Genomic DNA, 22,779 nt, shown 5'->3' on the forward strand with positions numbered 1-22,779 from the left:
AGGCTAATGTTTCACTCAAAATCCCCACCCTCCTGCAGTCATTGTAAGTTGCGGTAATGTGGCCTCTTAGGAATAAGTGAGTGTGTTTCTGTTGTCTGAGAAGTCTCTTACATACATCACCTGTAGGAGGAACCCATTTTCCTCTTCAAAAGAGAAACCCCACTGAATGGCTGAGCAACACGGGCAAAAAAGCAACCAGGTAGGGATTTACAGTGCTGATAGCATTTGCTTTTCTTATCTTCCTATGCCGCAACAAGAAAGTAGAAGGATCAAGAGATCCAAATGAACCTTATGCCTAGATGTACTGTCTTGCTACTGACTCACAGAACTGAAACCACTGTGAAATGCCTCTTGTGAAACAGATAAAAAAATTTTTTTACTATTTATCTCGATGGGAAGGTGACTGCTAATTCTCTGTCTCTCTGTGGGTGTTTGCAGTAACCAGCAGCTATGGGGAACCTTGCTAATTCATGCATTTCCTTGTTGTCTCGTAGGGCAGCAATATGGAAGGGACAGCAAGGGACACCATGAAGAACCTGCTAACAAGCAAGCAGTGTATGAATCACCGCAAATCACTACCCAGAAGATCTGTTGAGAAGGTGAACAAATGCATTCAGGTTGACATGGACTTAGAAGAGGAGAATCCCAGTGTGGATTTGACCCTTTCTCCAAAAATCTGCCTTTCCAAGAAGCCTCAGCAATGTCCAGGGCACATATCACCATCTCAGCAAGGTGTCTCCTCACCCTCCCAAGGGCAGCCTGCCATGCCAGCTCTGCTACCATTGCTTCCACCACCTCCATTCCTTCCTCCTAGGTGTAAGATTCCTCCCCCACCCCTTCTCATGCCTGGCATAAATGCACCATCACTCCCACCTCCCCAGCTGTGCAGTAATCCTGAGTGCAGCCATCTCGCTTGTGGATACAGCGAGCAGCCCTGCCCTAAGAAGACACCGAAGCTAAGGATGAAGGTGTTTCACTGGCAGAAGCTCCCCTCTGATGTGGTGAGACGTACGTGCCTATTTGTAACCACCAGGCTGATGCTAATGTTGGGAGCTAGGCCTTGGCTCAATAAGTCATGTCATACAAGTGGTCATATTGATCAACCACAGTCCTAAAAAAAAAAAAAGCCAGTAATCACAGATAGGGAAAGCCAAATCCTTCACAAATAAGTGGATGATACAACAGTTTGGGCAAAGCACTGAACTGAGGCTCTGTGGCTGCTAAAATGATCTTTTCTTAATTTCCACATCATTAAGTGATGCTGTGAAGTTTAAGTTAATTAGCTTAGGGTTTACAAAGCACACTGAATTGCACTGAGTGGAAAGGTGTGTTGAAAGGCAATGCCCTGAGATTCTTTGAGATTTTTTTTTCTAATGAACTCATGGCACATCATCCCCTAGTGCTGCTTCAGCTGAAGCTTTTACTTTTTTTCTTTTCTTGCACAGCCAGAAGATGGATCAGCCAGGAAAACCCTCCTCAATAGGGCTGAGGAACACATACGCTCAGGGCAGGATGTAGCCTCCAACTTCATTTTGTTCTGACCACAGCTATGTGGTTTCTTACCTTATTTTTTTCTCCATGAAAAATAACACTAAGGTCTGGGGTTAACATGTGATCTGACAAAGGGGTTTGCTTGGCTGGTTCCACTTTCAGCAAGGAGACTGTGAAGTCAGTTTCCAACTATGCTGCAGCTTTTAGAACTCGTAATACATCTTGTAAGAGTTCTCCATTGTGCTTGTCACAAAGAAAGGGGAAAATCAGAGAGGTAAGAATTTGCTGCTATGATAAAATATATAAATACACATGCTAAAAACAGTTTGGGTTTGAGTCTTCTTTCCTAGGTCATGATCCAAATTCAGACTCAACTCTAATGACTTCAGTTACACTATTGCAATCTCTCCTGAAGAAAAAGGAGGTGAGACCCTTTGTTAAAGATTCCAGTGTTGTAGATAAGCTCATACTTTGAGGTGCTGTGTGTTATTCAGGTGGCTTCTAACGATCCTGGCAATAACACAGGATTTTGGAGTTTTTAATTTCTGCCTGGAGACACCAAAATTTATTTAACTGGATACAACATCCCCTGCGTGGTTATCACAATTCTGCATTGTGTAGCCCATCAGTAGTAGTAAAAAGAATTTGGAGCAGTCCATTGAGTTCATCTGCTGCCTTCACTTTGGTGAATCACATGTGGAAGTAGTCTTCCGGGTTTAATTATCCTTCAAACGTTTGGGAGGTTGTCTTTGGTATATGCCACTCATCAGTCATTAACAGTAGACCAGGACTAATGAGTGTCATAGAATCATCTAGGTTGGAAAAGACCCTCAAGATCACCAAATCCATCCATCAACATGACTTCCAAAGTCCCATCATGGAACTATGTCCATTAGTGCCATGTCCATGCATTTCTGAAATACCTCCAGGGTCACATCAACTTACCTTCTGAAGTGTTTTCTTTCTACTTGTGTCTTCTTTCTCCTTCTACTTTCTACTCTTGAAGTGCCTTGAAAGCATTCCTCTCTCTCTCTGTAGTCCATCTTGAAGTGTTGATCTCTTCTAGAAAGCCACTCCATGTGGGCCATGGTACCAAGTGGCAGCAAGGAGCTTGTAGAGCCTGACTACGCAAGCTTGGAGCTACTTTTCTGTGCCTCGCCAACAAAACCTAAGGAGACAACAAGACCAAAAAAGAAGTCAAAAGAGGTACATGGGCTGCTCAATTTTTGTACAGCCTGGCAAATGTGAAAAGCTTATTTGCTCTTTATTGTTGGCAATCTTCTATAATAAGGGAGAAAGGCTGGTGTATTCTGGTATACTTTGCCTACAGCTGCCTTGCAGAAGGCACTGGAGAGGTTCAGAATTAAATATGTTGAAGTAACTCTGAGTACACTGCTTACCCTTAGAAGGGAAGAACTTGAGAATTACATTACTAATTCTTAAAAAATGAAATATTCTAGGTAGATCCGTTCCCTTCTCTATGCCTTCGCCTCTCTCAAACATTATTTCATGTACTTTTGTAAACTGTTTGATCAATGAAGAATGATGACAATGTTATTGCTAGAGAAGAGCGAATCTGGCCCAACAAACAACAGAAGCTCTAAAATTTCTGTTAAAATTAAGGCAGGTGACCGCATTTTTCTTTTTATCTTTTGGCAGGTCACATTCATTAGTCCAAAGAAAAGTCTCCTACTGAGTATATTTCTGAAGCAATTTAAGTGGTAAGATTGAAGATAAGTGTATTTGTTTGATGTGTGTATGTACGTTTCAGATATTAAATGAAATAAATTTAGCAGGAATATTTTATAACCACTACCTTTCCTTAGCAAGGACTCAAGATTCCTGACTGGACATTTCAAGTTACTTAATTTTTAAAGAGACATCTTGAGGAGTTCAGGTCCATAAATCATTCACAATTTTTATTCAATTTTTCTATTAATAGAAAAGACTTTCTACAATAAAGCAAACTGATATCTGGCAAGTCACAGTCTTCACACTGGAACGAAAAGAAGCAGAAGAAAGGAATCTATATTAGTGTCTAGCAAAACCGAATTACTTTAAGAGGCCCTGAAATACTGCAGGATAAAGTCCATGGATGCCTGCCTTTTTGTGCAACAGCCCATGCTAGACGGCCTTCAAAAAAGAACCTCAGCCTTTATGTTAAGAATAAACCATAGATGGTCTGAGGAATCTTTTGCAAATTCTTTTTCCATTACAGATTCTTCTTCCCAGTGGGCAAGAACCGTGAATAACCTAACCCAGTTGCTATTTCTTCTTTCTGCATGATTCCCTGGGTAGTTGCGAAGCTCTCCTGAGAGCAGCTAGTGGCTGTGTGTTAAGCAAGCTGAGCCCCATCATGACGGATGAGGCTGCCCTACAGCCAGGAGCTGAGCTTTCTTGAGCCCAAAGCAGAGCAGTCTGGACTCATTTCAAAGACATGTTGTCTGCCAAAATTACAGGCGAAGATTTGGAGTAAGGCTCTCTGAGATATTCATAAATATCTCTCAGCAGGAGGAGAGCTATCAGTTCTAGCCTAGGCTTTGCTGGAAGCAGTGAAGGATTCAAGAGTAAATCTCTTCACAACGACGCTAGACACAGTAAGAGGAGGGAGGGCCCTCTGGGTTTGCTGTGTGAGGAGTAACAAAGTTCAGAAAGCACATCTAAAAGGTTAGGAAACTTCCTTCAGGCTTCAACATCTCTTCTGCTCATGGGATCTCTCTTTCCCACAGCTCCAATGAAGAGATCGCTAACATGATTCAGAAAGGGGACAGATCCAAGCTGGATGCTGGTATACTGAAACAGCTACTTAAACTGCTGCCTGAAAGCCATGAGGTATCTATTAAGCCTGTTACCATGATGGAGCTGGGTGTGCTTGGTGCTTAGCTTGAAATATTTTTACTGGTAGAGCAAGAAGTGGTGACTGGATTCTGTGTTGGGCACCAGCAATAACGCTATGGGTACTTTGTTGTTTCATTTGTTGTTAGATAAGCAAACTGAGATCCTGCAAGGAAGAAAGGTCAGAACTAGCAGCTGCAGACCAGTTTTATCTCCATCTCTTGGAAGTTCCTAGGTAAGCAAAATTGTTTTTATTTTCAGTCTTTGAGTGTGAATTGTAAAAATCAACACCTCTGTTTCCTATACTAGAGGGATGTTTCTAATGTTCAGACCTCAAGATAAATCATCTGACTGCCTACTGAACAGCTAGCTGTAGAAACCTTTCCTTCCCAAAGGCCAAACACATACCTTTGGCAAACTAGTGTTTAATTAACCTTGGTATTAATAAGGTTTCTCTAGTGAGAAAACTCCTGACTGTTGTGCCATTAATGCCTGCATGACACAAAGCTGCAGACTGAACCCAGCCACCAGCCTCCATCTCTGTTCCAGAGACTCCGGTACACAAAAGGGATCCCACAAACCCAGGATGAATCACAGCAGTGCTTGTGCTTTGGCCACCCCCCAGGATTCCCTGATTTTTATGAAGTCAGATGAGATGCATACAGAGAAATCTTTGTGCTCCCCTTAAAAACAGTGTGATTTGTTGTAAATCATAGGAATAGCCTCCATAAATCTGAGAAGCTGCCTGTCCCATAGCCTGAGATGCTTTTTTTTTTTTTAAACGTAGTGATTAAAATGTGGCTTTTATTTTTCTCAAAGTTACAGCTAGCTTTAAAATTACTTCAGAGAATGTTTTTATGGCTCTTCCACAACATTAATCCATGGCTAGGCATAAATATCATTAAAGGGCATCACTGAAATAGAATCAGGATTTCTATTTTGGAATTAAAAAGGAAGAACAAAAATCCTAGCTAGCGCTGCCCAGGAATCATCAAAACTTATTGCCTCGTTATGCAAGGAAATGACTGCCAGATTTCAGCACAACATCGCAGTCTGAAAGAGGCATCTTTGGAAACGTCTCAGTGTTTGGTTTATTTATAATGCAGTTCAGCGAGAAGTATGTTGTGTCAGAGCATTAAAGCGAACATAACAATGATGGTACTGCACTTTGCCTAAAATGGGTTATTCTCTGCTGAAGTCGATTAATTAGGTGCATAGTTTTTGCTTTTTTTGGTTTTTTGTGTTTTTTTTTTCCCCCACTGATCCCTTTTAGCTACCAGTTGCGAATTGAATGTATGCTGATTTGTGAGGAAACACAAATTCTTCTGCAGTGTCTGTGGCCAAAAGCACAAGCCATCAGGACAGCCTGTGAAAGTAAGTGCATCAGAGATGTGTCTATGGCCAGTGCTTGGTCATGGGAAGCTTCTCTTCTATTTCTAATATTGATGCTATGATCTAATCAAAATTAAACTTTTAATTACGGAATATGTAGTGAACAATCAAAGCAATTCAACAGACTCTTCCCTTTAGAGTTCACTCAGTGGAATGGCAATTTGTGCTGCTCTGCTTTAACTGGAGCTTCTCTTGACATGAATAATACACACTGCCTCTTCTCCATCAGTGGCCCTTGTTGAGAAGAAGGAAATTTCCTACGTGTCAGTGCCAGATTTTGTTTGAATAGAGGTTGAATGTTTGTGTGCAGCAATTATTTTTGTCCATAAAATGAATTGGTTCCAGTTTTCCTTCCATCCATCCGGGTTACATGCTGGTTGACACACCACAGTCTGCACTGGCTTCCATCCAGATGTCCCTGATGATGTTCGCCAGCATTTTAGAAACTCCCTCCACGCAAAGTTAGCCTTGGTTTTAATTTTAATGCAGTTATGTCTTAAAGTAACTCTTGGATCCTGTTTGAAGCCAAGAGTATTGGACTAGATGATCCCAAGTGGTCCCTTCCAACCTCAACCAATCTGTGATTCAGTTAACTGACCTCCAGTTCAACCGCAACTCTTTTGTTTATTTTTTATATAGAAAACTATACTTGTCTGCTTAAAGCCAATGCTATAGGTGCTCTTTACTGTGTAGCAATCTACAGCTCCCTGCAGTCTCATTGTGTCTCTGTATGCTGTGACAGGTCAGCATTTCTGTTTTAGTTCTGTCAAAAACTTAATTCTTACCCCAGTTTCAGCTGCTTAGATGCACAGCTTCTGGTTATCACTCTCACCAAGGATGGCACTGAGGCAAAAAAGCATTTTGCTTTTCTTAACCTAGAATAAATGTACTGAAAATGCAGGCTATCAACTTTTGCTAATTTAAGCACTTCCTCATTTAGTGATTCTCCCTTATAAGCAGCTGCAGTGATGACACATCCATACTTGATGGAAAAACTGGTTTTCCATATACTTGTAGAGAAGAGACCAAACAGAAACTTTATTCATTTCCGCTTCCATTAAGTTGAGTTATTTCTGTACTGGTTGATTTCCAAATTCATAATAGTGGCTTTACACAGTCTTGGATGAGAATTTTGTTAACCCACCGTCAAATCTAAGGAAAATCCAGCTTCAGTCAGCTCCATTTAAGTTACTGAAAATGTGCTTTTTTCTTATTTCTCAGCACTTCTTACCAGTCACCGACTGCCAGTTTTCTGTCAATTGATTCTTAAAGTTGGAAACTTTCTTAACTATGTAAGTAAACTGACTTGTTTTAATTGCTCTATTTCCAAAATAGCCTAAAATACAAATGCGGGGAACTTTTTTTCTGTATCTTCTAGGGGCATCACACTGGAGATGCTGGAGGTTTTAAAATCAGCGCCTTGCTCAAGCTAACAGAAACAAAAGCAAACCAAAGCCGCATAACGCTGCTTCACCACATTTTGGAGGTAGAACAAAACTGTGAAATTATTTCAGTGTTTGTTACTCTCCAATATTAATTGCCCAGAAGCTAAGGGGCTTCAATTTCAGTAGTACCCACCATAGACACCTGAAGGGTGAGCCTCTGCATCTGAAGTACAATGAAAGCTTTGCTACTGCTCCCTGGGCAAAAAAAGATAAAACCCACAGCAGCAGCGCTTAGAAAACCTAGTGTTAGCTCTGTTCTTCAGGTTTGCTTAACATGTCTTTATGTTTTGTGTTTTCTTTCTCTTCTGCGACTGCTCTCTCATGGGGACATGCCTTCCAAATGCATCTGTCAGATGAGGTTAATTTTAGTGTTATGAAGACAAAATCTCAGGTCAGCTTGCGTGCTGGGGCAGCACATGGGATATAAGCCTGAGCAGTTAAGAGCCTTTTTTTCCTTCTTCTCTCCTCCCTATGGCTGCCAACTGCGACAGAAAGAAATGAACGAGGCTAAACTTACCCCAGCACTTATAAGGAGGAAAACTGAAGCATTCATTTTTCAATCCCCTTATTGTCCAGCTTGAAAGACTTTCCTGCTCTTTGACAAATAGTAGAAGGTAATGATTTTTTTTACTTCAATTTTAGGAGGTTGAAAAAAACCACAAAGACCTGCTGCAGCTTCCCAGAGATCTTGACTTTGTTTCCAAGGCAGCAGGGTAGGACATTATTTGTTTTTGTCCTGTATGAATTGCCTCTTTTAAGCTAACAACAAGCTGAGTCATTTTATGGTGGTGTAATAAGGTCACAGGACTTCTCTGGTGTATGAGAGCGTTTCCATTCTAAAATCAAACAGTTCTGAGATTTGTAAATCAATCTGGTTACAACTTTTTATGTGGTGCTCCGTGTGATTCTTCTTTTGGATGCTTCACTAATGCTTTAGAAATAAAACTAAGTAAACAGTGAACTTGATTTCAAGGATCATATTCTTCTTCTACATATCGTAGAAGAAATATGTATTTCCTGAAGTTGCTCCATCATACTCTTATGCCATGCCATAAGGACTGTATGTGCAGAGCTGGAGTGAGAAGAGAATGGGGCAGTTCACTAGCAAGCAGGGACCTCAGGAGTCCCTGAGTTAAATATCAGCACTTGTCTCCAGTACAAGCGGGTGAAAAGAAGAAAAGTCTGGTTTCGGTGAGCCAAATGCCAGCTCAATCTGTTTAGCTTAGAAGAACCACGTGAGGGACATGCTGAATTGCACTAATCAAAATACAGAAGTATAGCACCGGGATTAACAGTTCTAATCTTGTTATGAATTCATAGGAACCTCAAAGTGTTTTAATCTTCCTTGTAACTAGGAGCAAGAGTAACCTGTGCATCTGGGGTGGACTGACATTGTTAAGTAGCTGCTAAATAATAAATAAGAAGTATTTTGATTCAGTAATGCAGAAAGTACTAATATGGGAAGTGTCAGGGCTTTTGCTTGTTATCTGTGCAGAATTTATGTTGGATGTTGTTTTGAAGCACCAATTTCTTTTTTCTTTGGGCAATAGTAGAGGTACTTCTGTTATCTGAAACTAAACCTTGCTGATGTAATAAGTGTGCTCATTTTTTGTAAAGTAATTGCTCTTAAATTTAGTGAAATCCACAAACTTATAAAATTGTTTTATTAATCAGCCCTGGGAGAGGTGTTTACAGTGCAAATCCTGCACAGGGTTCTTCTATTGCTGTTCACATCTGGATGCACTTTGTTACACAACATTGGGTTTTGGTGAATCAGTGGTTTTCTACTGGCAAAAGTGGATATCTGAAGTGTAAAACACGTTTGTACTGTGATATATGTTTGGTCCTCCACGTGAGGTAAATGAACTTTGAGGAGAGATGCCACTGCAGACTATAAATAGATGATGGAGAAAAACAGCAAGGAAGGAAAAGAGCCATTTAAGTAATGACAGTACTGGCACACGAGATGAGTGTGTGTTGCCTATGAATAAAAATAGACTGGAAATTTTGGAAGGTTTTGAACACCAGAACAGAGAGGTTCTTCCCTGCGCTGCCCCAAGAGATGGTGCAGGCAGAAGCACAGCTGCTTCTGGAGATGAGGGTTTGAGCAGCACAGAAAAGGGCTTACATGGAGGGAAATTACCTGCATGAGCAGGGTTTGGCTAGACAACTAATCCTGCGTTCTTTTGCAGAGATGTTTTTATAACAATCTTAGTGAAAACAAAAGACTCACCCCTTTATTTTTACTGTCCCTTTTGTGAGCCTTTTAGGTTCCACTTTGACGCGATGCGGGCTGAAGCAGGTGACAATCTGAAGAAACTGTTGGAAATAGAGAAGCGTTTATTTTTGTCAGCAGAAGATTTAAAAATACAGCACACAAAATTTGTTCAAGTAGGTGAAGGGGGCATGATGTTCTTTGCATCCTGTTTCCCAAACGCTTTAAATCTCTTCTCAAAGGCTCCAAAATTCAGCTTGCAATGGACACAGGGGACTGTGGGCAGGGTCCTATCAGTCTCCCTCTGCGCTGGGGTGGAGGAAGAGTCCTGTTTATTCTCCAATTCTGCCATGTGATACTGTGATAAGGAAACAGCTGAGGAGCAGTTAGCTATGTGTGTGGGCAAAAGAAATGAAGATGCTAGAAATGAAATGTGTGATCCAACTATAAATATACATAGGACAGTAACATGTTTTGTCTCACTGCTCTTAGGGGAAAAAAAAAAAGTGAGTGAACAGATTTACAGTATGTTTTCATGTGTTTATTTCCAGACGTCCTAGCTTTAAAACTTCTCAAAACAGGCCTACATAACTAAAGCAAAAAGGCGTAAATTCTGGTTCTGTGTATCCCCAGATAAGTCATCCCAGGTCATGCCAAATTTCTGCCTGGTTACATGATAAAAGGGGCAGCATACAATGAGCTGCCCTGGTCCAAAAGAAACCAGGGGAAATGCACATGGTTCAATTAAGAAAACATTGCACGCTTTGACTCATTCTTAATTGTCAGGTTTTTAAAAACCTGCTCTGTATTAACTGAGTTGGACTATAGATGATCTTTTCCAATCATTCTACAATTCTGGGCAGTTCAGAATGTATTAGTTAATGTGTATAAACTGTGTTGCAAACTGTGTCTCAGGGCAGTGTCAGCGCTTCAAAGGACCTGCAGGAGGAGTTGGCCAACATTGAAAAGAAGAAAGAAGAACTAGCTGACTATCTTTGTGAAGACCGAAAAAAAATGTCCTTGGAAGATGTATTTAATACAATGAAAACCTTCAGGGAACTCTTCCTCAAGGCCTTGCAGGTGGTTTGCATTTGTGACTGTTTAGAAATAGATGGAGAGCTTTTCTTGAACTTTTATTTTCCTTTTTTTTTTTCTTTCCTTTTTTTCTATCAAGCAAGCAAGAATTTCCTTTTTCTTCTGCTCCAAGCTGAGCTACCTACACTCTGCCTCTGGGAGTAAGTGAAAGTAACTGCTTATTTGCTTGCAGGCTGCAAGGAATGATCATCTGGGCATGTATAAAGTGTGATTTACTTACTTTTATTTTTATATCTACAGAAAACTAAGAACTTTTAAATATGTTAGTCCTGCTGTAAAAATAATAACTGAGCCTCAGTGAAATAAGAGCTTAGTGGCATGTGAAACAATGAGCAAAGTGGCTCATTTTTGTGCTCTGCCAATAGGTAAAATGCAGATTTTCTCATAGGCAAAGTTGAACTGGAAAACACGTAAACATGTAGGTTTGAACTAATGCAGTAAAATACCAACAGGCTTTACGTCTGCTACAGAGCTGCAAATTCCCTAAGAGATTACGTTTGTCACTTCATTAGCTTGTAGGGCCTTGCTCCTTGCATTAAGGGGTAAGAAAGCAGCAACTTCACTGTAAAGGTTTGCATCCCATACTGCTTATGTAAAGTCTGAATTAATGCACTTCCTCTAAGGATTTCTTAATGCCAGGTGACAGTGGCTTCACATATGTGTTTTACTGATTCCAGCAGAGCCCAAGGATGGATTTGTCTTTGACAAGTACTGCCAGAAAAGAGAAACATCTGTTCTGGCAATACTTGTCAGGGCAAGAGAGAGTGAGGGGTGCTTCAGGGCAAATCAGAGCTTCAGGTGAAAGTGAAAGAGCTTCTGAGTAGCGTCTGAAGACAAAGGGTAGAGAAGATAACTTTCATGTTTCTATGACCTGCTCCTCCTATGAGACACTGGGCTTCATTTTTGCAAGCAATGCCACTACCAGGCTCAGAAGCAATGTGACAATGCCCCAGACAGTCTGGAATTTTTTTATTTTTTTCAGACAGCTTCTTCATTCCCTGAGGGCTTTTTCTTATCTGTCAAATAACAAAAACAGAGCAACACAAAGGAAATTGATACTATGAATCTACTTGCTTCAACTCCATCTACTTAAAGAGGGAAAAAAGTGTTTCAAACACCACAACTGACACAATGGGAAGGAGCAGGTCTTCACAAGGGGCTGAATGTTCCCTGCTTCTCAAAAAATAAAAGGAGCAGATGGCAGGAAGAAGGAGACAGAGAGAAAATAGTTTCCCAGTTCAAAGATAAAACCCAGCATTGAAGCTACACTGAGAACTGAGTTGTAAAATTCTGGGGAGAACGAAACAGCCTGATTATGGAGGGCTGGGAGAAACATTTTATTTCTCATAGCACTTGCAGCTGTTCAAAGAGGGGAGCTCCCTACAAAGAAGCTGTCTAATTTCAGGAAAAGGAGAGAAAAAGTTAAACAAAATGTGTTCTAGGAAGTACCCAGATCATTACAGAGGTTATACCTACAGCTCTGCGCAGGGACAGATTCTGAGTGCTCCCTTAGATAACCAAGCTGAAACAGCTGCTCCTCAGTAGGGCGTTGGAGCAGGATGTGCTTCAGATAGTGTGAGGATATAGAGTTGTCAATGGAGCATCTTCAGATTCAAAGATCAAATACGTATCTGACATCGCATAAAGTGCAAATCCAAAGGGACACTTTTACTTAATCTCATCCATACAGCTGTCTTCAGTAATCCAGGAGATGGAGAAAGGATTGGGAACGTTCATTCCTCTGTCTTAGTGGACTTTCTTGTGTTGAACTATCGCTGTTAACAGCACGTTTGTGTCAAATTTCTATGGCTTTGTTTTTAATTTCTCTGTGCGACTCAGTTTAGGCTTGCTCAATCCATACTTTTTTTTTTTCCCTAAAGTGTTTTGGTTTGTATTCAGTACAGTGTGTGCTGCTCAAGTAGCTAGACAATGTATCTACCCCCGAACTGACCTCCTTTATTTCCTGTGGCATGTTGCATGCAGGCATTCTCCCAGGGCCCATAGATTTCCAAGTCTCTCAGCCGCCATAATATCTCAAAGACATTATGCTAAGGCACAGCAGGAATTTATCAGCCAGGCACGTAGGAGGCGTACAATGATGAAAGGCTTTTAGCCTCACCCTAAGACTTCACCAACTGCATCTTTCTTTCAGAAGCGCTTTCTCCTCAGGACAAATGTACCTTTTTATTTTTTTGCCAACAATACACTGCTTTTTTTTCTCCTTTTCTAGGCATCCAGAGAAGGTCCCTATAACCTTGAACATGCAGTGTTCCTATGTTTCTGGGAGAATAACTGGTCTGGAAGTTCTTGTGGATCAAATGATCCCAGCTTTTACCTTCTGTAAAAGATCTAAGGAAGTTATGCACATCTCCTGGGACTTCTGTCTGTCTCATAGAAATAGTGGCAGGTGATCTGTAGCAATTAACCAAATCTATCAGTATTATGTGAAAAAGTTTTTTCTGCTGCCAAGCTCCCTGCAAAGGAGACCAGACATGTCTCACTGAGAATCTTATTTGCACCCATCATCATCTTCCTGGACATTAGTAATTTGTAATATGATACAGCAGCACAATGCTTTATGACAACAGCCCAACAACTACTGGGATACCTACAACAAGTAGATTAGCTATGGACTGGCTGCAGTTAAAAGCAGGCAAGCTTCCAGGTGGTGAAGGCAATGTTCTGATGATGATTGTAGTTCTTGAACAAGGATTGCATAAGCTTTTAAGTAAATGGCTTTTTGTCATCTTGATGTTCCACTGTAGTTAGCGTAGCTGCTCAGAACTATCCTCCCCTATGATTATGTTATCTGTCAAAACCCAGAAATACTTCTCCATTGAGTAAAGGTCTTTCTGTAATCATTCAACCTCTTCCTTTTTCTATGTTAATTATATTATCCTGGATCCAAATGCTCTAAGGAAACCAGAGTCCTACCTGTCTGCAAAAGCCCTGAAGATTTATGCCATCCAGACAGTTGGATGTCTCTCAGTACCAGCCATACAGCTTGGACTCTGCTGCTGTTGCTGAACACCACTGCATAAATATAGTTGGGAAATTTAAAGGGCGCCTGAAGTAAAATTGTGAATTAATGTTTAACATGGTTGGAATTTCTGGTAGAAGTCCCTGAGTACCAACAATATAAAACCAAGGTTGCTATGGGATAAATATCTAGAATGCTAATTAAATTAAACAAATGTTGTGTCTTGTGGGTAAAAAGATTCATTAAGAAGAATGCATTTCAGTCCACAGTTGCATTGTTGCAGTTAAAGCTATGAACTCATTTGCTGGTAACATCAGATGGAGATGGCACTGACCAGGAAGCTCAGTTGCATTAATTACCCTCAAACCCCAGCAGCTGAGCAATGTCATTGTAAGTGTGTATAGGGCATATTTAGAACAGCTTTTAATTGCAATCATAGTATACCAACTGGCTTTTCCTCTTGTAACCCTTCATATTTAATTTTCTATTTGTCATTTTATCTGAATGCAGGAAAATCAAGAAAGGAAGGAGCAAGCTGCAAAGTCTGAGAAAAGGAAGAAAGAGCTTAAAGTAGAAGACACGAAGAGGCTAAAGGCAGAGCATGGAAAGAGCAGTATATTTAGAAAAAAATGATTCTGTTTTTATTAGCCTGTCTTTTATTAATTAGAAGCAGATTATGAGTTTAGTTGTGGGTGATCTAATAGAGTAAGAGTGATGTAGCCGTTGTTGATGCCACTGTCAAACAGATATTAAAACATCAATTTTCAAGGGCTCATGAATGGTCAGAAGAAATCATGATAGGAATGCTAGAAAAAAAATGTCACTCCCAATGAGCAAGTTACTGCCATTTTTTCTTAGAGTTGGGTAATATACTGGTATTGCTCTGAACAGTTGTTTGGAGGTTTTTAGGGAACACAGTGAGGTTGCACAAACTTGAACTTCAAGCTGTACGTTGTCACTGTGCTAGGCAAGCCGTGCCATGTATTACTGTTACCTCAACCTTTCCTTTTTTTCTGACTAAAGTTCTGATTCCTTTAAGTGGTTATGTGTGTGCTTAAATAATGTGACATGCTGGAAAACAGCAGGCTGACATAAATCCAGAAAAGCTTTTGTTGAGCTGGGTGTGAGGTATTTCTAGTGTTAATATTAACAGGTACGTATTTTAGCATTATATTTTGGTCGATAGTTGATCTGCAGTTTTCTTAAAGATTTCTGCTTGATACCATTTTGTTGTGGTTCTTCAGTGAACTACTGCAAAAACTGGCATTCGTAAACTTGAGTGGAGTTCATGTAAATATTGCATTGGATGCTCACCCCGTGGAAGCCTGTTTTCCCTTCTTCCCGTTGCTCAACTACATGGCCTTCTTTTAGCTCCTCCATCAAAACTAATTATCTTTAGAAATGCATTTTAAAAATACATATAAATACACTGAAAAGTGACCAAAACAATGTTTTCCATATTGTCTTGACAAGCTGCACTGCAAATGTTTTATCTACTTTGCATACTTAATGTAAAGCTGCAGATTCAAACAATAAACCTCTTCTGATGTAAATACAGACAAGCAACTTAGTATGTGGTAAAACAGAATTGTAAAGCAATGTTCAGATGTAAGAGTTAAAGGTATGCTTCAACGCTATGAAGTGCATGAGCACCAGACCAGAATAAATATTTTCACCACACAGTTTAGATGGAAGTGTCATAGTTTTTGGTCTCTTGAGAAAGGTATATTTATTTCTTGGGATATAAATTTATTTGATACTTATTTTACAAAATTGTGGTGAGTAGAGGTGACAATGAGAATCAGGCATTTTTGTAGTTTCGTTTTATCTGCATCAGGATATGGCGATAAAAACTACAGAGGATATAGGATCAGACATGGCAGAGGGCTGAAGATCAGATTATTTAGCCTACGTGTAAACTTTTTTTTCTTTTAAATCACACATTTAGCAAGTGAAATAACTATTTTCTGAAGGACAGAATGAAAAGACAGTAATTTTAGTGAAATAAAAGGCCTGGTACCATGTAAAATTACATATACCTTTAACTTTGCAGTTATGTCCCCTGTAACCCTGCGCATAAATCTTTGAGGCCCCAATCCCACGCTCTCCTAATCTCTGACCTTAACTCCAGTCACATGCTCTGTTAGTGTCAATGTCTGGTTTATCCAGTTGTCTGAGGATCGTTTCTCTGCCGTTGACAGACATGCCAGGGGGAGCACACAGCAGCAAGGTCTCAGCGCAGGCCATAATCTTGCTCTCTCTAGTTCAAAAAGAAGATGTGAAAGCAGAAGCAAATGTCATTGATGTATTATTAATAGATTACAAGCAAAGGCTTGCAGCTGCTCAAAAGAAACAGAAACCAGTCTGAATTGTTACCAAAATTCCGATGTATGGCACAACTGAGAGAACAGATCTCAGAACTACTTGACTGCACATATTAAAAACAGCTTTACTTTCTACAGCTTTTGTTGCAGAAGCCTCTGTCATTGGACGCTCACATTCTTCAGAATTGTAACAGATACAGGCAAAGCCCATTACTCTGTATTATTTCCCCGTAAAGCACTGGATTTTTCATTAACTGAGGGCAAAAATTAGCTGCTTCTAATGCAAATCTGGGGACACGGCTAATGACCAGAACAAGAAACAGAACAAAAGCCCTTGGGAATAAAGCGTGAAAACATGCAGAGAAGGTTATGTTAAATATCTGGTGAGAATTTATGTATGTAACTGCAGCAGAAGGAGAAGTATTATTAAAAGATGAAGAGCAAGTAAGTTTTGATGAACGGTACTGGAGTTTTACAACATAATTATCATCTTTACATATAGATATCAGCTGCAAATGCAGACCCCGAGCCCAATTTCTTGTATTGTTATATGCAGGGTTAAATATAAGAGCATTTCTCTGGTACACTTCTTATTGTCTGTACTTACACAGGACTTAATCGTTTGGCTGTAACAATCTGATATATGATCAAAAGTCATCATTGTTAATTGACCTTGCAATAGTAAAAGCATCAAGTCTCGGGAGTACTTTTTGAGTGTCTGGGCAAAAGGCTTCAGAAAAGACCTACAGCACTGAGACTTAGCACACTACTAAAGATAGTCTAAATCAAAGGGATTCATGTTGAATCATTTTTGCCAAATCTGATCTTAAAACTGCCCAAGGACAAAGGAACTCCATAGTCCGGACAAAGTGTTGCTGTGTAAGAGTGTGAATCAGCACTAGTGTTAGCAGTATTGGAGCAAAGATGGTCTTTTTCACAGCTTCAAGCTTAATATAACCTTATGTGCCTTAAAATCTGTACATGCTTATCAGATCAAAGAGAATAATAAAAGATACAAGCCCTTTTCATTTCATGCTGTCCAGCACAAGCAGAGTATACACATTACCACTCCATTTCTGTCTGCAACAACCTTTTACATATTTGGTAGCTGTTACCGCAGCACTTCTGGTCTTTTTTTCCTAGACTAAACAACCCCAGCTCTTACAGATTTTCATCCTAGGGCTTGTTTTTCACATCTGTGTAATGAACTTGTGAATCTCTTTTGGATTTTTTTCAGTGGAGTGTCCAGCCGGATGGTTCAGCAAGGCAAAGGACATCTTCCTCTATTTTATAGGTTGTTCTTCCATCTCAGCGTGATGTTTGCCTTCTTTTGCAAACACACAACATTTTGACTCCTATGCAGCGAAGCATCCTCATCACCAGTGTGATCTTACAGAATCACGGAATTATAGGGGCTGGAAGGGATCTCTAGAGATCATCAAAGTTCAACCCCTGGAAAACAGGTTCCCTACCGCAGGTTGCACAGGAAGATGCTCAGATGAGTCTTGAATATCTCCAGGGAAGGAGACTCCATAGTCTCTCTGGGCAGCCTGTTCCAGTGCTCCATCAAGCTGACAGTAAAGAAGTTCTTCCTTATGTTAGTATGAAACTTCTGGTTTGTTCCGAACTTCTGGTTTGTTCCTGGTTGTGTTCTGGTTTCTGCCTGTTGCCCCTTGTCCTCTTGCTGCAATCTCGTTGCTTCCAGCTTTGTACCATCTGCAGATTCAATAAGTGCTCTCTCCATTACACACTCCAAGTCTTTCACGAAAAGACAGAAGAAAATTTGAACCACATGTAGAGCCTTTACAATTTGATCTGCACTTTGTCCAGATAAATTCTTTACTACTCTCAAGGTACAGTTCTTCACATGCATTTTGCACCATCATACTATTTTTATCAGGGCAAACAAACAAGTGTTTGGTAAAAACAGTATGGTTTTGATTAATTTACTCTCCAGTATAAATATTAAGTGCATTGTTTTAATCATGTGGGCATATTCAGCTAGCATTAGTTACTGTGAAGTTAACAGTGTTGCATTTTTAATCTGAGTAGGCAGAACTTGAAAGTTTTTCTTATGAAATCGCATAAGTTAAGTGTTGTCAGGGTGAGTTGGTCCTAATGGATGAGATCCCAGGAAGAGACAGCTCCTCTAAAATCCTGATCCTGATTCCTGAGCTAATGGTTCATTACCTGCTTTGTTAAGACCCAGCACCAGTCACTGACTGCTTGATACTGCTTCTATGCTGAGTGACGTGTTTTAAACCGTTATAAACAGATTTGTTCCCCTGCTAGATTAGTTTGTTCATGAAGTGTTCAGTACTATTTTCATATGAAACAGTTCATAAAAATGGTATGTTTAGTACTGCTGGCACTGGGAAGAAAATTCAACTGGAGTTTCTGAGCATCTCAGAAATATAGTGGATATGATTATCAATATGCTGCAGGGAGTACAAAAAATTCTTCATCACTGCTTAAAACAACAAAAACCCAATCATAACCAACCAACCAAAAGAACAGCAATAAAATTACTCTGGAAAAAGATATGAGTTCCTACAGTAATGGCTAGATGGTAGGATAAAGAGAGAAAAAAGCCATGCAACAATGGCAATGTTAAATGCCATAAAAATAATACTAAATACAGCTCTGAGATCCTCTGTGACTTTGTAGTACAGCTTTGTACAGGTTCTCGTGCAGAGGAACAGCACCAGCCTTTTCTTACAGCAAAGGGTATTTTTATATTCTGGATGTGTGGAGCTGACTAGCAAGCCATCAGTTTCAAAGAGAACTAGAGTATGTGACAAATGAGTGACAGTACTGCTGTGGTTTTGCTGCCCTCGGTGCTCATGTTTACAAATCATACAAACAAGCATAACTGTAATGCTTGACAAATAATTATTCCTCAGTGAGACGACACTCAAAAAAAAAAAAAAAAAAAAGGCCTGGAGGTTGAATGAAACTGGGATGAAGCACAAAAAGGATGAGCAAAAGTAGAAACAGATCACGCTGGCAACATTTCCTTTGCCATCCATTGAGATAGAACAAATGCAGGTAGTCATATATTTCACTAAACTACTCAATGGGGTACAATTATGAAGAGGGCTATGGCATCAGGAAAAGAGAAGTTTAATTCACTGACAAGAATTCCTGTTGCAACGGAGGACCAGACCATATGTGAAATGCCAAGTAGTGGTACCTTGCATGTGAAATGCAAATGGCAGAAAGAGAATCACAGAATCATAGAATTGCTCAGGTTGGAAAGGACCTTCAAGATCATCAAGTCCAACTGCAACCTAACCATACTGCTCTAACAAACCACCGCTAAATCAAGTCCCCGAGCACCACATCCAAACAGTTTTTAAACACATTCAGGGATGGGGACTCAACCCCCTTTCCAGGGAGCCTGTTCCAGTGCTTAACAACCCTTTCTGGAAAGAAGTTTTTCCTGATATCCAACCTAAACCTCCCCTGGCGCAACTTGAGGCCATTTCCTCTTGTCCTGTCACCTGTCACCAGTGAGAAGAGACCAGCCCCGCTCTTGCTGCAATCACCTTTCAGGTATTTGAAGAGAACAGTAAGGTGTCCCCTCAGCCTCCTCTTCCCCAGACTAAACAGCCCTAGTTCCTTTAGTCGCTCCTTGTAGGGCATATTCTCCAAGTCCTTCACAAGCCTTGTTGCCCTTCTTTTGACCTGCTCCAGCACCTCCATGTCCTTCCTGTACTGAGGTGCCCAAAACTGAACACAGTACTCGAGGTGGGGCCTCACCAATGTCAAGTACAGGGGCAGGATGACTTCCCTAGTCCTGCTTGCCCCACCATTCCTGATACAAACCAGGATGCCACTGGCCTTCTTGGCCACCTGGGCACCCTGCTGGCTCATATTCAGCCGACTGTCCATCAGCACACCAAGGTCCCTTTCCATCAGGCAGCTTTCCAGCCACTCCTCCCCAAGCCTGTAGGGTTACCTGGGGTTGTTGTGACCAAAGTGCAGGACCCGACACTTGGCCCTATTGAAACTCATATGGTTTACCTTGGCCCATCAATGCAGTCTATCCAGGTCCCTCTGTAAAGCCTCTCTACCCTCAGGCAGATCAACACGCCCTCCCAACTTGGTGTCATCTGCAAACTTACTGAGGGTGCACTCAACCCCCTCATCAAGGTCATTGATAAAGATGTTGAATAGAAGAGGCCTCAACATCAAGCCCTGGGGGACACTGCTTGTGACTGGCAGCCAGCTGGATTTAACTCCATTGACCACAACTCTCTGGGCCTGGGCATCCAGCCACTGTTTCACCCAGCAGAGCGTATGCCCATCCAAACCATGGGGAGCCAGCTTCTCCACAAGGATGCTGTGGGGGACAGTGTCAAAGGCCTTACTGAAGTCCATGTAGACCACATCGACAGCCTTACCTTCATCCACTAAGCGGGTCACCTTGTCATAGAATGAAATCAGGTTTGTCAAACAGGATCTACCATTCATAAAGCCATGCTGACTGGGCCTGATCCCCTGGTTGACCTTTAACTGATCCATGATGTCTCCTGAGATTATCCATTCAATAACCTTCCCTGGCACCGATGTGAGACTGATAGGTCTATAGCTAGCAGAGGTAGCAGTATTTCAGTGTGTGGAGAAGTGTGGGAGAGGAGCCAACTTTCATCATGTCTGTGAAACTTGACATGCCCAGGAATGTCTTAAGTGAGGTATTTCCAGCTGAAAGGAGAAGACATTAGTTCCTGTGTAGACTAGGGAACTTCACGTGGACCACGAGGAACAATTCAAGTCACCCGTGCTTAACAAATACAAACTGAGTTCAGAACAGGTGCATGGCAGGCAGATGAAAATGACCAGGGAACTGAGAGCCAGCTAAAATCTTTGTCTTTTACAGCCTAGCAAAACAAAGCCTGAAACTGGATGTAATTCCTTCTACAAATACATATGTGAGAAAGGAAGTATTTAAACTAAATGACAATGTTAGCACAGAACATATGGACATAAATTGGCCAGAAGGCTAGAAATCAGCAGACGTTTCTAACTAGAACAGCTCTGGAACAGTTATTCAGAAGGAACAGCAAAGTGTTGTATGATTTAGTTGATGGATGTAGCAACGAAAAATAGATGCTAACATCAGGAGCTTATTCCCAGTCTTCTCTTCTGTATTTATCACCTTCACTGATCGATGTCAAATGCTCAGCTGGGGCATGCAGTGCCACATCTTCCCTCTTCCCGTTTCCTTGAGAAAATACTGCAAAAGCCAGAAATGAAGTAGAGCAAATGTCTGCTCTGTTCGCCACCATGAATGCTTAGAAGGTGCTGGAGGCTGCAATATATTCTCTCCATTTCTATACATGTGCATATATAAACTCACACATGCATGTCTAATCTGTATATACACACACAGAGCGCGTATATGAACGTTTGGAATGGGTCACACATACAGTTACAATTTTATTTCGCGGGAATTCATTTGAATGTCCCAGTATTGTCTTTTCATCTTTATACATGTGGTCTATGTTGGCCTCGTGGTGATGGCCCCGTGTTCTTTCAGGTCAGTATGCGAACGTACGCGGCTGCATGTCACTACAAGTCTCAGGTGTCACAGGCTGCCAGTGTAAGGCATGTGCCTGTCAGTGACAACAGTCGTGTATATTTTAGGCGTGTGTGTCTGTCAAAGTGCAGCTGCCTGTGTTTCTTGGGTCAGCATGTGTACCTGTGTCTCACGTATGTATTGCAGGGGTCTGTATGCCCGTCCTTCTCCCCGTAACAACTCTGTGGTACAGGACACAGCTCCATGTGTGCTGGTCCTTGTGCGTGCCCCACAAAGACAGCCTCAGGGCTCTCAGAGAGACACAGGCCCACATTCCTCAGTGTGTGTCTGTCCCACAGTGACTACAGGCTCACACTGTAGAATCATAGAACGCTGTGGGTTGGAAGGGACCTTGAAGACCACATAGTTCCAACCCCCTGCTGTGGGCTGGTTGCCCCCCACCAGCTCAGGCTGCCCAGGGCCCCATCCAGCCTTGGTCTTGGGCACCTCCAGGGATGAGGCACCCACACACCTCTCCACATTCCTCATGCCTCACAGTAACACAGCCCTACGTGCCTCAGACCTCACGCAGCTCAGACGACCGCGTGTGCAGTCACACACCGTTCGGGACGGCAGTGCCCATGCACCTCGGTGATATGTGCCTCAGATGAGTGTGTCTTACCCAGTGCCACAGCCCCACGCCTGGGCGACACACGGCGATCAGTGCACGCTCCCGTGCGTGTGTCTCACAGCCCCACGTGACCTCGGCCAAAGTCCGTCTCTCGGTGCCGCAGCCCCAGATACGTGTGTGTGAGGGGCGCGCAGGCCCACGTTCACCACAGCAGTGCGCCTTAGCGGTCGGTGCGTGCACGGGGAGGGACTTGAGAGCCTGAGGGAGCGCGGGAGCGGCGGGCGGTCGGGGCTCGCAGAGGCGGCGGCGCGGCGCGGGCAGCGCGCAGGGGCCGGGCTCGGCGGGGGGCGGGCGAGGCAGAGCGAGGCGACGGCTGCGGCCACTCTGCCAGCACCATGTCGGGCACCCGGGCGTCCAACGACCGCACCAGCCACCCCGGCGCCGGCGGCGGGCTGAAGCGGGCGCGCAGCGAGCCGGGCGGTAACAAAGTGACGGTGGTGTTGGGGGCGCAGTGGGGGGACGAAGGCAAGGGGAAGGTGGTGGACCTGCTGGCCACCGAGTCGGACATCGTGTGCCGCTGCCAGGTGGGTGGCTCTGCCCGCCGCTCCCCCGTGCGCTCCTCACCCTTCGCTCCCCGCTGCTTTCCTCGCTTCTCCCCTCTGTCCGTTCCCCCGTGCCGCCCCGCTTCGCTTTCTGCTGCTATTTTGCTTCCTCGCCCGCTCCCATTCCCCTCCCCGCTCCTTACCCCCTCCCCGTTCCCTCTCGCTCCGCGTGCGGGCTGGGCAGCGCCGTGCCCCTCTCTTCCCCCCCGCCCCCACCTCCCTCCCGGGCGGCGCATGGAAATGCCACT

General features: G+C 42.4%; 2 protein-coding genes and 1 long non-coding RNA gene across 6 annotated transcripts in view; 2 read left to right on the top strand and 1 right to left on the bottom strand.

Annotated features, from left to right (window-relative positions):
- On the top strand, positions 1 to 14,682 carry LOC110400744 (inverted formin-2-like). Of its 3 annotated transcripts, none has more exons than XM_021400894.1 (13): positions 1 to 199; positions 495 to 1,008; positions 2,558 to 2,697; positions 3,151 to 3,212; positions 4,221 to 4,323; positions 4,476 to 4,561; positions 5,600 to 5,700; positions 6,940 to 7,010; positions 7,097 to 7,204; positions 7,806 to 7,876; positions 9,434 to 9,554; positions 10,294 to 10,461; positions 13,964 to 14,681. In XM_021400894.1, exons 1-13 carry the CDS (start codon positions 167 to 169, stop codon positions 14,084 to 14,086), a joined length of 1,701 nt encoding a protein of 566 aa, XP_021256569.1. In that variant the 5' UTR covers positions 1 to 166; the 3' UTR covers positions 14,087 to 14,681. The 3 variants fall into 3 exon arrangements, with proteins under 3 accessions (XP_021256569.1, XP_021256570.1, XP_021256571.1); XM_021400895.1 differs by having other exon boundaries at positions 4 to 199; positions 10,294 to 10,458; positions 13,964 to 14,680; XM_021400896.1 differs by lacking the exon at positions 1 to 199 and having other exon boundaries at positions 521 to 599; positions 13,964 to 14,682.
- LOC110400748 overlaps positions 1,453 to 22,779 on the bottom strand; it is a 22,942-nt gene continuing 1,615 nt past the window's right edge. The window contains exons 1-4 of one of the 2 annotated variants that reach the window (XR_002440046.1): positions 21,981 to 22,156; positions 15,574 to 15,713; positions 9,397 to 9,482; positions 1,453 to 2,659 (exon numbers count right to left, since the gene is read on the bottom strand). This is a non-coding gene — a long non-coding RNA (uncharacterized LOC110400748). Of the gene's footprint in view, positions 2,660 to 9,396; positions 9,483 to 15,573; positions 15,714 to 21,980; positions 22,157 to 22,779 lie in introns of those variants that run through there. The other variant, XR_002440047.1, reaches the window with a different exon arrangement.
- The window catches only part of ADSSL1 (adenylosuccinate synthase like 1), a 25,884-nt gene continuing 25,352 nt past the window's right edge, over positions 22,248 to 22,779 (top strand). The window contains exon 1 of the mRNA XM_021400900.1: positions 22,248 to 22,513. Coding sequence (XP_021256575.1) covers positions 22,325 to 22,513 — 189 coding nt within the window. The 5' untranslated portion in view covers positions 22,248 to 22,324. The remainder of the gene's footprint in view (positions 22,514 to 22,779) is intronic.

Source organism: Numida meleagris, chromosome 6 (assembly GCF_002078875.1).
Source record: "Numida meleagris isolate 19003 breed g44 Domestic line chromosome 6, NumMel1.0, whole genome shotgun sequence".
Classification (NCBI taxonomy): domain Eukaryota; kingdom Metazoa; phylum Chordata; class Aves; order Galliformes; family Numididae; genus Numida; species Numida meleagris.